This window comes from Brachyistius frenatus, unplaced genomic scaffold, assembly GCF_029030835.1.
Source record: "Brachyistius frenatus isolate BFR_SWC_R1_liver_20210118 unplaced genomic scaffold, ASM2903083v1 Contig_36, whole genome shotgun sequence".
In the NCBI taxonomy this organism is placed as follows: Eukaryota; Metazoa; Chordata; class Actinopteri; family Embiotocidae; genus Brachyistius; species Brachyistius frenatus.
The window spans coordinates 2327550-2344493 of record NW_027210635.1 but is presented as its reverse complement, the minus strand read 5'-3'; the positions used below and the strand labels follow the sequence as shown (position 1 = coordinate 2344493).

The following is a 16944-nucleotide window of genomic DNA, read 5'->3' as shown; positions in this document are numbered from 1 at the left end:
GATTCAATACACACTGCATGCATAAGTATACAGTAGAACTGAACATGAAACTCTGTGTCATTGTGTTTTGATGTGTCAGATGAGTTGGGCTTCCCTTTCCCAGCGCCGGTGACTAAGCTGACTCCTGTAGTTTTGTAGGGTTTGTGGAGGGAGAGTACCCGTATAGTGAGTCACAGTGTTGATGACTTATTTCTCTTTAAATCATTTCTATGACAAAGCTTCCTTATAAAGCTCACAGTTTAACGCAATGTTCCCCGAACAGCTGATTGGGGATATTATTTCTCACCTCACCGCTAATATTTTGCAACCCAAAGGGTATTACTACTTTGCAAGTGGACAATCATTGGTTGAAAGCGCCATCTAGTGTGTAAGAACTCTACTATACTGACAGTAAAGAGTTCATGAGCTCCCACCGTATCTGCGAAATGTTGATTGAGGAAATCCGTTGTGACGAGATCAAATGAAGGACTTTTTTGGTTCTTCTCGGCCACTGACTGGCTGGCTGTGGTTGGAGTTGGAGCAGGTCGTGCGCCAAGGTGTGTGCGTAGAGGTGGACCTGCGTCTCTCCAGTCAGGTGGCGCCCACATGCCTTGACCTCACTCCTCAGTTTCACTCTTGACTTCTATCTGGATCTGAATGGGATGTCGAGGATTTGATAACAGGGTGCTGAGCGTGGTGTCGTCTTCACAGGGAGAAGACATGAGTGGTAAATTGACGTTTAATATTTTAATAACATCGTGAAGGTGCTTGATGTTGTCATCTTTTACGTTCTTATGTGTTTGCAATGTTTTACTGGATAAATGATTGATAGACTTGCAGCTTTTCCTTCAATCAGTAGTCAGACGTTTGCGTTACACGGCAGCAAGAACTGGTCGCAGCCTGTTACCGGTTAGTGATAAGGTTCCCAGGTCCAGATTCCGTGTGTCAACAAAACCAAGATTATAAAATATTGGGCAAATATAAGAACTGTATTTTTACTACCCATATTTAGTTCAATAATCAGCCACATATTGTAAAATCCTCAGACATGTGTAAGTCTTTAACTCCTTGTCCACTGGAGTGATGCAGCTTAGTTTTATCCACTGGATTTATTGTAGTTTACTTGTTTGTATTTTTTTTTATTTTTGTAGATGTGAATATTTACTAACGGTCTGTGGAAAATTATTTTTTACAACCAGTGATCAAGTTGCTCAGATGTGTTATTTTTATTTGATTATTTTATACATTTTTCTACAATAATGGGTACGTTTTCTGAACTAAATAATCTCAACTCCTGGTAATTTATCAGCATTAACATGTTTTCACTCATGTCAAATAGAAAATGACATCTTTATTTTTACTCATTTTATTGAAGCTACGAACAAATCTTAATTAACTGCATGCATAGATAGATAGATAGATAGATAGATAGATAGATAGATAGATAGATACTCTATATATAATGTCATATAATACAGTTCCAACTGAATGATGGTAAGTCCGGGATAGTATTCAGGGGACTTTTTTCAGTTTTTTATGTGAGCTGCTTGGTAATCACGAGATCAAAGTCTCAACAGATGGGTATGACACAGACTCCAGAGAATCTAAACCTGCCTCAACCTGCCTGATAGCTCAGATAACCCTAATGAGCTGCAAAGAGCAGTCGCCACTTGCTCCCATTTTACTGGTAAATCATTTAGGTAGGTAATAATAGAGCGCCGCTATGTGTAAATATTCATCGTCATGACTGATTTTCTAGAAATGTCTGTACATCAGCGCAGGTTTCTGAGGGCTTATGTTGTCATAGTATGCCTTATTCAGTAGTTTCTATTTTGGAAAGTTAGTAAAAGCTTTCCCTGCTTTGCATCTATGATAACGGACTCACCACCTTTTTTCATTATATCTACTACATGTAGATAAGTTTGTGGGTCGCTGGTTTTCTATAAACTCGCTTTGCCTCTGTGTCTCCTGAAGTGAATGTGGCTGAGAAAGCTTCTGTCTGTGGTCCTCTGGTGTGTTTTTAGGTGCTCAATATGACTCACACCAGTGTTTTCATTCCTGTGCTCTGAGACAATGACCCACAAAGACTCCTCGCCTCCACTTTGTGACCCTCTCAACAACAGACCTTTGCACTACACCACACTGCAGTTGTTAATTTTGGTTAATTTTGGCTTCCACCAAATAAAGACATGGAGTTAAATCATATCAAGATGTTGAATTTAACACCGCATCTGCTGTCCATGCGAGACCAATGGCTTCATTTTACAAGCTTATCTGTGAGACGGATACTTTGTCGGGAGTAAATCCCCCTAAGCCCTCAGTGTATGATTTCCTGTAAGGAGCTCCATCTCATTCCCAAAATGGAGCAGATCAGTCCAGTAATCCTTTGTGTTTATTAGCCACTTAGACAAAAAAATTTTAGCCAATTTTAATTAGGGGCCTTAAAACATTTTAAAATAAAGGTTTATTTGTTAGACAAGTTATTGTTTGGAAAGCATAAATAAGATGGTTGACCCACTTTTGATGGCTGCAGAGACACAGATAAGCATAGTCAGACAAAAACAAATTCCTGAGGAATTCTCCATGGGAAAAATATTTATTCTGGGAATGGTCATAAGATACTGTACGTCTGGAAATCTGGTTTAAAGTGAGACATTGAAAGGCCACGAAAACAAACATATCTTAAGTAAATTCATCAATTGATGTAAAATAATTATAATGCAGATCATTACCTTTTCATCTTCTTCAATGTGCAATTACTTGACTTCCTCAAACTTCTTTAACTGACACATTTTTGGTGTGTTGCAGGTGTGACAGACTGGGTGGAGGACAGTGACATTGCCCGGGAGGAGGCGTGTCCCTCTCCACCGTGGTCAGAGGAGCGCTGTGAGGAGCTGTGGGACCGCGTTGAAGGAGTGCGACACAAGCTCACACGCATCCTCAACCCAGCCAAACTTACGCCGTACCTGCGCCAGTGCAAGGTCATCGATGAGCAGGATGAAGATGAGGTCCTCAACTCCACGCAGTACCCGCTGCGCATCAGCAAGGCCGGTGAGAGGAAGAGAGGACTAATTTGAAAGACAATTCAATAATCATAATCATAAGTCATTACTTTAACTCAAGCAAATTAATCAGGTTTTATAATTTTGTATTCAACATGACTTCAACAGCTGTGCTGTTGGATGTGCATGTATCAGCCAATCAGCTACAAATATACCGTAATATACCAAATTATGAAACTGCAGTGTAACAAAAGAGGGATTGGATATTTGCTTGTGATAAATCATCTGTGACAATTATGGACAGACACAGAGAGAGAGAGAGAGAGAGAGAGAGAGAGACATGAGGCAAAGATGCTGTATGAGGTCAAAGTTCCTTCTATCGGTCTAAAAACAGTGTTGATTTGACTTATTTACAGCTCATAATAGAGTCATAATTCACATCTGAATGCACAGGTATGATACACACAGGTTTAGATTTAGTATGATTATAGTAACCTTCAGGATACCATTATCAACCATGTCTATCCCAAATAAACAACCATAAATTAGTTCTGATATCATGAGGAAAAGCATCATCACGATTTTAGGGTTTCTTAAGTATCAAAGTGGCAATTGTAAATTTGTGCCAGTGTTGCAGCATTTGTAGTGCTGATTTGTCCACAGACTTCACAACAACAAAAAATAAATCAAAGCTCAAATTCAAACAGCCACTGAGGCACAGAGAAACAAATCTTAGGCAGAGAAAAAAATCCTTCAGGAAGGAAATCGTTTCATAAGGTGCATTTGAACATTTCTGCAAGTAAACAAACAAAATGATAACACCTGCTGCCTCTCTTGCCCTGGCAAAAATCCATAAACCCTTCCCGATGTCTGTGCCTTCAAAACAAAAGCATTAACAATTACCCAAATTAATTAAAGTGGTGGGATTATTAATGTAGTCAACGAGTTCATCTCTATTACTCAAACTAAACAGCAACATAATAAATAGATGAGGGTTTAATTACTAAACAAAATGAATAGCTCCAATACTGTAATGAATAGCTCCAACAGGATACTTTCAATGCTGCTAAATGTGAGCAAACACTCGGTGCCTTCTTTAAAAATCAAACGGAAAAGACAAACAACAAACCGACACAGACATCATCATAAAAAATAAAATGTAAATTTCTTGGATTGCAACTTTTTTTTCTGTCATTGCTGCCTCTATATGAGACAGATGATGGGAAAAGTTGGGAAGAAATAAAGGGAGCAACATGCAGTAGGGTCATTACTAAACTGACGCAGCTGCAGCAGACAAGAAGCTGATCTCTGATCTTACAAGATGCACTGATCCACGTAAAGTACAGGACATGTAGTGTGTTCCTGTGCTAGAACTCCTAAAGCAGAAACATCTGAATGATTGTGCAACAATATGTCAGCGAGGAACAGGTCGTAAAGATAAGTACTGCATTGAGAGAAACAAGCAGGACCTAAGGAGAGAGTAAGATGAAAGACATTACTGAGTAAAGGAGGACAGAGACGGAGGAATGAGGAGTGAACAAAGATAAAGATGAAGGGTTTATGTTGAGCGATGAAGATAAGCACCTGGTTTGAGCTCATATTGCAAGTGAGTTTGGTCATGTTTAACCATGTTTAATTCATGGTCATGTTTGAAATACTTGTGTATTTACACAAGTATTTCAAACCAGGTGTGCTCATCTTCATTAGGGATTTACATTTTCGCCTGTCACTGTTTGATGTGCCTGCGATGCTGAATTATTCCACAATGTTACAGTTTTTCTGACTTTGCTTTCCCCTTTTATCGAACAGGTCGTTTGCTGGACATTCTTCGCGGTCAGGGCCAGCGAGGTCTTCAGGCCTTCATGGAATCACTGGAGTTTTACCATCCGGATCAGTACACACAGCTGACAGGAGAGCAGCCCACACAGCGCTGCTCCCTCATACTGGGCAAGCACATTTCTTTACATCTGAATAGAAAGATGTGAACATGAGTCAGGCTGTAGCCTTAATTTGATTTCAGGCGGAAGAAAAATCATCCAAAACACTTACATGACATGTGAAAGTGTCCTGTGAGGGGAACCTATTAGGAGCCAGTGTTCAAACTGTACGCTGACTGGACAATTTGCATTAATTTAAAGCATGTGCTTTTAAATTAATAACTTTTGATCAGGAATTATTTAAGGTTTCATGTTTATACACCAATCAGCTATCACATTAAAACCACTGACACCCCTGTAATAAATACCCCATAACTTTTATTTAATCTGATTAAATTATTGACTTGCGTTATCAAAATACTAGGAACACCTGACAGTATACCCTTCCAGAAAAACCACATGACTTTCACATGTGCAAAAACTCATGTGATTGTGCACATGTGAAACCTGTATTTTGCCAGAATATTGTTTTGGGGAAATGTGGTTTTGGAGCATTTTCATGATGTAATGTGTGGAGCCCACATAGATTCCCATGTGAAAGCGTTGCTACATATTTTCCCCATGTTATCATATGTGTCATACATGTGATCACATGTGTCCCAGGTAGAAAACTTGGGAAACTCGTGTATTTTTCAGAAAGTGATAACCCAGAATAGTTTGACAGCTCTAATAATTTCAGTCTCCACCTCTTTCAACTGAACATTATGATCTTCATGAAGGGAAGATTTATTGATGAGCTGTTGTATCATATGCTTAACCTGTCAGTAGTTTTAATGTTGGGGCTGATCGGTGTATATGGATTAAGAAGGATGAAGAGAAAAGAAGGGGTCTTACTTTTGCTTGCATGATAAAATATTATAAATGATCCGTTTTTCCATTAATATATATATATATATATATATATATATATATATATATATATATATATTTAATTGGACAGGAAACAAATTCGCTCACTAACTTTTACATTGACTTTCACATAATTCAGGCCCAACATTAAAAAATTGCTTGAAAGGTTGTGTGAATGATTCTTTACTGGCACATGACCTTAGACAGTCAAACTTTGAAGTGGTTTGTATTTTAATTTTAACATGGCCAACAAACAGACCTGAGATACAGGCACCTAAAAAGTGGTTAACAACTAAGTTTTAGTTCAGAAACTCAGGTGTTCAATGCTCATTGCGGGGCAGAGTGTACAAGCAGAACACAAAGAAACGCTTTTCCACATTTGACCCTGATGATCTCTCAGACTAAAGTCCTCCCTCCTCACACATTAAACCAAGTTTCATTGACCAGTAAATGAATTTGCAACCTGCACAGATTTAACCAACAGCCTTCATCATAACATCCTCTGTCTATGTCTTTCTCCCCAGACGAGGAAGGTCCGGAGGGTTTAACTCAGTTTCTGCTGCTGGAGGTGCGTAAACTGAGGGAGCAGCTTCGAAACAGCCGTATGTGCGAGCGTCGTCTGTCTCAGCGCTGTCGGATGGCGGAGGAGGAACGCAGCCGAGCTGAACGTAAAGCTCAGGAGTTACGGCATGACCGACTACAGCTAGAAAGGTTTGACTGACTTTCCAAGGTTGCTTAGTTTATTCCTGTAATATTCGTACATCAGATAGAGGCTGTGAAGAGAAAATATTGTCTCAGAAAATTATTGATTCATGAAAATTAGGAGACTGGTTGTGATTTACAGATTTATGATAATAATTGTTCCTCGTGCAGCTTAAATGAGTTATTTAAACGTAGTGAGCAACTACATTAAGGCCATACAAAGTTTCTATTGTCTTATTATTTACCAAGTGAGTCAGTATGAAACGGTAAGAATGTGTTCACTGGATGGTTTGTGATCTCTAGGCTGCGTCAGGATTGGGAGTCAGCCAGTCGAGAGCTGGGAAAGCTGAAGGACAGACACCTGGAGCAGGCTGTGAAGTACTCCAGGTCCTTGGAGGACCAAGGCAAGGCCTCAACCCGAGAGAGGGAGCTGCTGAGGCAGGTAGGTCGGCTAGAGAAGCATTGTTAAAACAAAAGAGAAAAATATTTGTTCATTTGTCCCCCAACTGTTGCTTTTGACTTAAAGTTGCATGTGCTCAATGTGATGCCAGAAATCTCTATTTAACACAAAGGGGTCTGTTTGCTAGAGATACAGTCTGCTGCAATAGCATGCCACATATAGAGACAACAAAGCTGTAGAAGACTCGGGGTAAGAGAAAAGAGTTGTTTTGTTTCATCGCATGAAGCAAAGAATTGCACCCAAGGCAGTTCAAGGGAATCTGCTTCGGCTGGCACGCAGCTGCCACAACAGAACTGAACTGAACACCTCAGATCAACTATGTAGATGTTATCAGCTACCTTTTTATTTATTGTGTGGGCTGTCACAACATGTTGACCGCACCACAGGGGTATAAACCCAGAAAATGCAAATACCTGGAAAAGGAAAAAGGTTATCCTTAAAAGATGTTAATATCCAATTGCATTATTTCCATTAGGTTCTTTACACCTTGTCTGCATTGAGCCTGTTCATATAGGAATGTAATAGGGCATATGTAATGGCCCTGACAGGTTCTTGTATTTTTTTTTATTTTTTTAAACCATCCAAAAACATGCACATCAGGTCAGGTTACCTGGCGCTGCGCTAGTGGCAGCCTGTTGCAGCAGCTCCCCCCTGAGAGCCCCCCTGCTGTAGCGAAGAAATTTCCCCTCTGGGATTAATAAAGTGAAATTAAAAATTAAAAAAAAAAAAAAAAGTCTTTAAGTCATTTATTTTTGCTCTTTCTTCATGCAGGTAGAGGACCTTAAGACGAGACTGATGGAGGCAGAGAAAGAAACAGATGATACTCCAGAGAATACCAAAATAAACCATCTACTCTCAAACAGAGTAGACAGCTCTCCACCTGCTCTCGTAGAAAACCAGCCGCTCCAAGTTGAAGTTCAGAAATCTGAGAAAACAGGAAGTCAAATAAGAGACTCAGTTCCCACCACTGGAGTCATTGTAAGTATATACACTGCTAAAAAAAAATAATCAAGGGAACACTTAAACAACACAATGTAACTCCAAGTCAATCACACTTCTGGGAAATCAACCTGTCCAGTTAGGAAGCAACACTGATTGTGAATCAATTTCACCTGCTGTTGTGCAAATGGAACAGACAACAGGTGGAAATGAGGCAATTATCAAGACAACCCCTATAAAGGAACAGTTCTGCAGGTGGTGACCACAGACCATTTCTCTGTCCTCATCCGCACAGCCCTCCATGTGCTAGCCAGAGGTACCCTGACTGCCATTAGGTACCGGGATGAGATCCTCAGACCCATTGTAAGACCACATGCTGGTGCAGTGGGCCCTGGGCTCATTCTGATGCATGACAATGCTCGGCCTCATGTGGCTGGAGTGTGTCAGCAGTTCCTGCATGATGAAGGCATCGATGCTATGGACCGGCCTGCCCGTTCCCCAGACCTGAATCCAATCCAGCACATCTGGGACATCATGTCTCGTTCCATCTACCGACGCCACGTCGCACCACAGACTGTCCAGGAGTTGACTGATGCTTTGATCCAGGTCTGGGAGGAGATCCTTCAGGAGAACATCCGTCGTCTCATCAGGAGCATGCCCAGGCGTTGTAGGGAGTGCATACAGGCATGTGGAGGCCACACACACTACTGAGCCTCATTTTGACTTGTCTTGAGGAATTTCCACAGAAGTTGGATCAGCCTGTGATCTGATTTTTCCACTTTTATTTTGAGTATGATTCTGAATCCAGACCTCCATGGGATTTTGATTTCCTTTGATCATTCTTATGTTATTTTGTTCTCAACACATTCCACAATGTAATGAATAAATATTTTCAACTGGAATATTTCATTCATTGAGATCTTGGATGTGCTGTTTAAGTATTACCTTTATTTATTTTTTGAGCAGTGTATAATACACTGTTTATCATTTGAAAGCATCTTTTATGATTCTGCTCTTTTTCTAGTGTATTTTGTGTTGTGTAAATGTGTGTGTATGTGTCAGGCTCTGATGGACATCCTGCAGCAGGACCGCAGGGAGGCTACAGAGCAGAGGCAGGAGCTGTGTGACATGATCACCAGACTACAGGGGGAGCTAGAGAGCACTGAGGAGCACAAGGACAAGGTGAAGCACTGTCATCTTAATCAGTACATTTAAAGGTTTAATTTGTTACCAAAGCAATGCTACATTTCATTATGGTTTTATTGTTCCACTGTAAACATGACTTTGAATAAAAGCTGTAATGGTGAACTTTGCTTGCAGTTGGAGTCACAGTGGGAGCAGCTACAGCTGAAGGTGAGGACTCTCCAGCTGGACTGGGAGACAGAGCAGAAGAGGAGTGTGTCCTACTTCAACCAAATCATGGAGGTGGAAAAGGAGAGAGACCAGGTCAGTGTGAATAAAGGCTCTTAATCCAGCCTGGACTCAGCTGCCCAACACAGTCTTCCACCATCTCAGAGTTCATCATAGCATTACTTATATTTCTGTTATTGTTGAGTCCACCATATTAGCTGCTGTAACTAATTCTGACACCATCACTTCCATCTCTCTTTCCAGGCTCTGCGTAGTCGTGCTAGCCTGCAGCTGGAGTACACCGACTGTCTGCTGGATAAGAACCGTCTGCGTAAACGCATTGCAGAGCTTCAGGCCAACCAGGAGCAGCAGCAGAGAGAGCTGGAGAGAGAGAGGGAGAGGTGCCGGGAGAAAATGGAGCAGAGCAACCCCTGTCTGCATTGTGTGAGTGAACACGTACAGGACTGAGTCAAGCGTGTAACACCGTCCGCTCACTTTGACCACAGAATATTTTATACATATTATTGTGTCTGTGTCTGCTCCCCAGTCCCACCTGTCTCTGTGTAGCGAGGACCAGTGCTTCGGCCCCTGCTGCTCCCTCCGCCTGGACCTGAGCCCCCAGCCCAGTAACACCCATCTGATGCTGAGAAAGGTCAGTGTGGATTTCAACTTTCATTCCCCTGAAGACCTTAATTATTATTTTACTCAAATCCACAATAACAGTAGAATCACCACTGCCCTAGTTATAAATATAACCAGAATCAGTGGGAATCTGGTGCTTCTGTCAATCATACTAGTAGGATAAAATAATGAAGTGATGACATTTTATAACCAAAAGGTCAAAGGTCAACTTGTTTGTTACATTTAAATGTTCTTCAAAAATAATTATCTGGCCATTGAATAATGGCCAGATAATTATTTTAACTTGGGAACAGAAGAGGAGATTGTGACCATATTTCATTTGGTCAGATACCGAATTGGTGACACTAACCTTTCTTTGCAGGAACATCCATATTTGAAGTATTGTCTCAGAATCAGCTTTATTGGCCAAATTCCCACAAACTCTTCACCTCCTATATAATAGAAGTCTGGATAGACATGGACATTAATTACAACTTGACTGGTTGGCAAAGGCATACAACCACAAGGCACTAATTATTGTCTTTTGTTATTGTATTATGTGAGGAATGTAGCTCTTGGACAGCAACTTTTTTCAGCTAGACTCAAATCCTATTATTGTTTTAGAGTGTAAAATGTTGTAACACATTCTTGTGGAACTCTTGGCGTGTTGGTGCTTGTACAACACCTCCCACTCGCTGTGTGCTCTTATTGTATTAACTCGTCTTCTCTGTGTCACAGACGCCCTCTAGAGACCAAATCAATGAAAACTCAGAGGGTAAGTCGTGCACTGACAGCTGGGAGCTACTTCTCTAGTTTAGCACAGTACGTAAGTTTGCATAAAGTGGCTGGGTGGGGATGGGGGGGTTACGAGATCTCTCACAAGTAAATACTGTATAATAAACTAAATCACAATTTTCTCTCTGCTGATTCACAGATTCTCGTTCCAACTCAGAGGAGAATCTCTTGTTGTCAGTGAGTATCGACGCTCTGCTCTTTTACAAACGTAGGAATCAAAGAAAAAAGAAAGACTGAGACTCAGAATCAGTGTTTTTTATATTTAACTGTCTACCCTCAGACTGAAAACAATGAAAAGGAAATAAATCGTCTCTCCACGTTCCCCTTCCCTCCTTGTATGAACTCCATCAACCGACGATTTAACACGGAGTGAGTTTAACAGCCACACAGATATTGCCAGTACATATTTTTCACCTTGTAATTTTCCATTTTTATTTCATTTACTTAACATCCTCCTTGTTTTCTCCACAAAGGTTTGACTTGGACTCGTGGGGAAGTGATGAGAATGATAACATTTCAGGTATATTTGATTATATTTTGCTTGAACAACCAGGACGGTCTCTTTGAAAACCAAATGAGGCACATCCAGTTTAGCATATTTACCTTTTATTAGTCATCAGTCATGCAGGAAAATCAGAGAAATGTACTTGCAATTGATGGTATGTGATTTTCCTTTGTCATTTAGCATCAAAGTACAGCTTTAGAAACGAGACTCCAGTTCTGCTTTTGCTTTCTTTGCACGTGGCACGTTGTCAGTGTACATTAGCAGGCTCTCTGGTGTTTTCAGGTGAGCAGAGTGAACCGTCATTGTGGGATTCCTGGAACTCGTTACACTCTCATCCCTTCCCCCCTGACTTGGTCAACCTTCCCAATGTCACTTCACACCAACCCAGTGCCAGTGGTAACAGGTACAATCCTGCAGCCTCTCACTGAAAACCAGTAGAAGTTGTGTTAAAGCATTGAGTTGTGGGATTTATTTTTGCTTGATAACCAAAAATGTAACTTACCCACAGTCTCATCTAACATCTTTATAGGTGAGAATGGTGCAGCCAAAGGTTTTGACTTATCAACTGCAGTATAAATGATTGGGGTGATGTGAATTTTGGCCCATGGACCATTTCACAACTGAGTGATTTTACTTTGTTTGTGGAAGCTTCAATATGCATTAAAAGTTGATAACTGGGTTTTAGTTTTGAAAGTGTTTTAACACTTTACGTGCCAATATCATCAATACATACAACATGATGCCCTAAGAATAAATTCTTAGGGCAAAGGAAAAAGTTCACTTTTTGCTTATACAAATCCTTCCCATCTCTCAGGAATTCCCCCTGCTCCCCATCTTCAAGCCCCCCCACCTCACCAAAGCATGGAAGAGCCACTCTAGCAGACGATATCGCGATAGTCGGTGGAAACAAAACAGGAATCTTTGTCAGCCATGTGAGAGCTTGTTCACCGGCTGAACAATGTGGACTGAAGGAGGGCAGTGAGCTGCTGGAGGTGTGTTTGGTGAATAAATCCTGTATGATGTTTGTAAATGTGCATTGTGCTCCATAAAGAGAATGTGTTCTGTAGCTCATACACACTGCAATTATGTATGGAATTGTGTAACTGATTTAATGAGCCATCCACAGTTTCACTGTACCGGCCGTGTGACAATTTCAGAAAATTCCTTGACTGTAGAAAGTGTAAAAGAAACATAAGACAGACAGAAGAATGACGATAAGAATGTAAAGCTGTAGCATAACCTGCAGGTTTGTCGTCATGTTGTTTAGCTGGAGCGGGTTCTGTTCGGTGGGGGAAGTGTGCAGCTGGGTCAGTGCACTGCTGAGGTCGCCCACTTTTCTCTGCAGTGGTGGACCGAACCTTCAACACTTAAATACCAGAGCAACCCAGAAGGTGAGTCTGGTATCTCGGTGATTTAAAAGTCATTATCAAATAGTAGTATTGTGTTCTTGAAACCTCTCCTCATGACATACGTGAAGTCGTGTTCCTAAGCCCCTCCCCCTCTCTTCTGCTTCCTGTCCTCAGCCTACTCAAAGCTGTGCTCTGAGCTTTCCTCGCCTACTTTTATGGGTGCCGACTCCTTCTATGTGCGTGTCAACCTCAACATGGAACCCCTTGGTGACCCGCCATCCCTGGGTGTGTCCTGTGATGACATCATACATGTTACAGACACAAGGTACAATGGAAAATACCACTGGCGCTGTTCCCTGGTGGACCCAAGCACAGCCAAGTTCCTGCAAACAGGAACCATGCCCAACTTCAACAGGTATGCCCATTAGACCTTGTTTACCCAGACGATATCCTAATTCTTGCTAATGAGGGTTTTTTACACTCATTCTGACAGACAAATATTCACTAGTTTGATTTGTAGTGTATACAGAGCTGTTAAAAATAAGCCAAAAGCAGCAACATAAGAAATGTAAATAACCTGAATTACACCCATTTCCCTCTCAGGGCACAACAGTTGTTACTCGTGAGGTTACGAAAAATGGCCCTGGAGCAAAAGGACTTTAAGAAGAAGGTGGTAAGTCTACTCGTACTGAAATTACATGAACAGTATGCCCAGTTTCTGGGTGCTTAACCAAACTGTCACAGAACCCCTTACCACACTTAAACTCTTTTATTTTTCTACATTTTCCTACTTGTAGTTTTTCAAGAAAACCTCGGGCCGTGTACGATTGGTCAAAGCAGTGGACCCCTGTTGCCGTGGGATCGGTTCCACACAGCAAGTCTTTTACACACTCACCAAACGTAAGACGCAACAACATTGTGCAATAAATCATACATTTCTCTGTATGTGTGCACTTTGCATTCATGTGTGTGTGCTTTTCCTCCTCAGGTCACGAGGACCACTTAATCCCGTACAGTTTAGTGCAGCCGGTGCAGGTTCAGATGAAGCGGCCCGTCATCTTCTCCCCCTCTCTTCTCTCCCGCGGTCTGATAGAGAGGCTGCTGCAGCCAGCAGAGTCTGGTTTGAAGTTCAACACATGCCCACCAGGTATGCGCACAACACACACACACACCTATAACAAAGTTTGGTGATTCTTCATTTGACCATCACATGATCCACCATTTCCTTTGTTTCCTGTTTTGTTAGAGCCCATTCAGGCTTCAGAGAGACAAGACAAGAGCATATTCTTCTTGGATTCCGGTAGTCCAGAGCAGGCTCTGGGCATACGGCTGCAATCAATTCAGGATGTCATCAGCCAGGTAAAAAAAAAAAAAAGGTTAATCCTTTAAGACATAAAGTCCAGACCAAATTAATTTGGACAGTCAAAGGTCAAAGTTCACTGTGAACTCATGTTTGTGACCATAGCTCAAAAGTTTACATAATTATAACAAATTTTTAGCACCACTGTCTAATGGAATAAAATGAAGTGATGACATTTTACATCCGACAGGTCAAAGGTCACTTTCACTGTGACATTATGTTCAGCAAAAAAACCTTTTCTAGCCATTATTGAAAGCCATAACTCATGAACAGCAGGGGAGATGGTGACCATATTTCATATTCGGCTCATTACTTAATTGGTGACACTAATCTTTGGTGTCCATCTTGAAACCGTGCTGATTGCTTAGATCTTCTGTGCTCGCAGTATCAGCTTTATTGACCAAATTCCTTCAAAGTCTTCACTAAATATGTTATACGAGTCTGGACAGACATGAACGTAAACTTCAACTTGACTGGTCTGCTGAGGCATACAACCACAAGGTGGTATTTCTAGTTTAAAGAATCAGGCTGTTTTTTTCTTCTGCCAGGTAAACACACTTTCCCATTGCTGAATTATCCCCCATTTTGCTCAATAACTCTAATAATTTCAAGGCACAAAGGTAATTTTCATGGAAGAGGATGTTTGTCGGTAAAATCAATAACCAATTATAGATATTAACTGTTTCACTTGCTCATTTAACGGAGAGAGTAAGTTGCCATGGTAATAGTACTGAACGTACATTACTACACTTTATCCTATTTTCCCCCCTTATCCCTGTGTCAGGACAAGCATTGTCTGCTAGAGCTGGGGCTGCCCAGTGTTGAGAGTTTACTGAGACAGGGGATTTACCCCATCGTCATACATGTCCGCCCAAAGAAAAGAAAGCACAAGAAGTTAAGGTATGTGCGCATTCATTTGCTTTGCAAGTAAAGTTAGTTCAATGCCACAGTAAGTTCTTGTCTGATCATAGCAGCATGTACTTTATTCGGGGTTGTCCAGGTTCCTCATAAATCTCAGGCAATTCACATCATAGAGTAAATGAGCATTTTACCTCATCTGTCGGAGGATTCCTCTTTTGAAAGAATGCAAACTATATTTTTTTAAATCCAACCCTTGAAACAGGAAGTTTCTTCCAAAGTGTGGGGAGCACAGTGTCATGGAGGAGGTGTGCCAGGCTGAGGAGCTGCAGCTGGAGACACTGCCCCTGCTTTACTACACGCTGGAGCCTAACACATGGAGCTGCACTGATGAGCTTCTGGCAGCCTTACGTAACGCCATCAACAGCCAGCAGAGGACAGTAGCCTGGGTTGAACTGGACAGGCTGCAGTAGACGAGGAGTAGATATGTGTACTATACAGTATAGTCAAAGCACAAACTAGATTCTAACGTCTCCTATACAGCTGCCAGCAGGCTGCCAGGTCTCTACAGAAGCTTAACATGAAATCATCCTACTATTCTATGTGCATATGACAAAGATTTATACCTAGAATTTTATAGGAGGCCACAATAGGGTTATATATAAACAGAAATGTTGTAATTCTCATAATTATAGCTATATATAGCCAAGCTGGACTCCCTACAATAGGAGAAGAGTAAAAACAATTCAAACTAAGACTGATATGAGCCACACAGGATAAGTACATGTTAGTACAGACCCACCTGTAGGAATTCCTGTCGTAACAGGAATCACGCAGCGTTATTTTTTTCTTTTGAGACAGCTTATTACACTCATTTGATTTCATAATTGTACTTTCAAACATTAAACTTAAGTGATGACACAAGGTGCCCAGTTTTTAGGTTATGTTGTGAGTGGAAAGAGAAGCTGTGACGACACAAAGATGGAATAATGTTATAGGTTGAAGCCTTTAAGACATAGAGTCCAGACCAAACTGATTTGGACAGTTTTACATTTTTGTTCTCCATGTTCTTTGCTTTAGCACATTCAATTTGAAATTAAATACATAATACAATATAGAAGTGCCAAGTCCCAGCTTTACTTTGAGTGTGTGTACATCAATATAAAGAATCCATTATTTTGTTTCAAATTAAATGTGCTAAAGAAAAGAACCTGTAGAACAAAAATGTGTAACAGCCCTAATATTTATAATCTGGACTGCAAACCAGTGATGCAGCTCATACTTAAAAGTGTCAAACTAATGTGGCTTGTGTTTTGTTTTATGAACACAATTTATGTTTTTTTTTTTAAAAGAAAAACTGTAACTTTCTGGATATTTTTCTCTGTTTTACTGAAGGTCAACAAGTATGACATTTCTATTCACACTACACTGTACAACAGAATTGGTTTTTTTTTTTACTGCTTTTTTTTCTTTTGTAACCTCTAAAAAAATAAATGTATACAATTTGTATAGACTCTGACTTCACCCATGTGCTTAAAATGGACCAGATTAAATATACCTGAATTGTTATTTTTATATTGAAATACTGTACATAAATATTAGACAAGTAATAAAAAAAAAATACAGAATTTTACATTTACACAGACTATTAATTCCTTCAGCAATGTTGTCATTAAAACTGACTAAAATCTATTGTTTATCTTGGGTACATTTTCTAAGTGCTTAATATTCTTGTTTTCTGGAATAAGATAATGTAGCACAAATGCTTCAAAAGGTATTGATCAGAAAATATGTTTTAACTGATTGAAAGTAAAGTTGCAAAAACATCACAATGTTCCTGATGCATCAAAATGAATACATAACGACTCGGCACGGTTTAAAAAAAAAAAATCTTGCTTAGAAGACAATGAAAATGTCTTCATCAATGTTCACATTTTTTCAAAACAAAAAAAACAAAACCTAAAAGTGAACTATCTGTCAGACAAATATCATCTGATTATCAGACCTCCATTTTTTTTTTTAAACTTTTGATTTTAAGTTTATAGACTATTTGACAACATCCTATAAATAATCGCTTAATTTATAGATTAAAAAAAAAAAAATTAAAAAAAAAAAAAAAAAAAGGATCATTGTGTTCAAAGTTCAGCACGTGTTTACTTACTTGAGCCCCGCGCGTATGACGTCATGTTTCCAGTGTTAGGACGCCCCCTGGCGGCCGGCCGCGGCAGCGCCGTGCTC

General features: G+C 40.3%; 1 protein-coding gene across 1 annotated transcript; it reads left to right on the top strand.

The window, feature by feature from the left end:
- The first annotated feature begins 436 nt into the window (after positions 1 to 436).
- Positions 437 to 16051, top strand: LOC138622486 (caspase recruitment domain-containing protein 10). The gene is made up of 24 exons (XM_069701329.1): positions 437 to 706; positions 2788 to 3030; positions 4791 to 4928; positions 6292 to 6478; positions 6773 to 6915; positions 7705 to 7907; positions 8931 to 9050; positions 9189 to 9314; positions 9483 to 9662; positions 9766 to 9870; positions 10578 to 10614; positions 10774 to 10811; positions 10915 to 11003; positions 11108 to 11154; positions 11422 to 11542; positions 11954 to 12131; positions 12407 to 12530; positions 12663 to 12903; positions 13092 to 13161; positions 13286 to 13388; positions 13477 to 13635; positions 13735 to 13847; positions 14633 to 14748; positions 14972 to 16051. The coding sequence occupies exons 1-24, from the start codon at positions 637 to 639 to the stop codon at positions 15177 to 15179; spliced, it is 3159 nt and encodes a 1052-aa protein (XP_069557430.1). The 5' UTR covers positions 437 to 636; the 3' UTR covers positions 15180 to 16051.
- Positions 16052 to 16944: the final 893 nt, after the last annotated feature.

Bases quoted from the DNA above. Each gene is read 5' to 3' on its own strand.
- LOC138622486 (XM_069701329.1), top strand. From the start codon at position 637: ATGGGATGTCGAGGATTTGATAACAGGGTGCTGAGCGTGGTGTCGTCT. The intron at 4,929-6,291 runs GCAAGCACATTT...CTTTCTCCCCAG, and splicing joins GCGCTGCTCCCTCATACTGG to ACGAGGAAGGTCCGGAGGGT. The intron at 12,531-12,662 runs GTGAGTCTGGTA...TCCTGTCCTCAG, and splicing joins ATACCAGAGCAACCCAGAAG to CCTACTCAAAGCTGTGCTCT.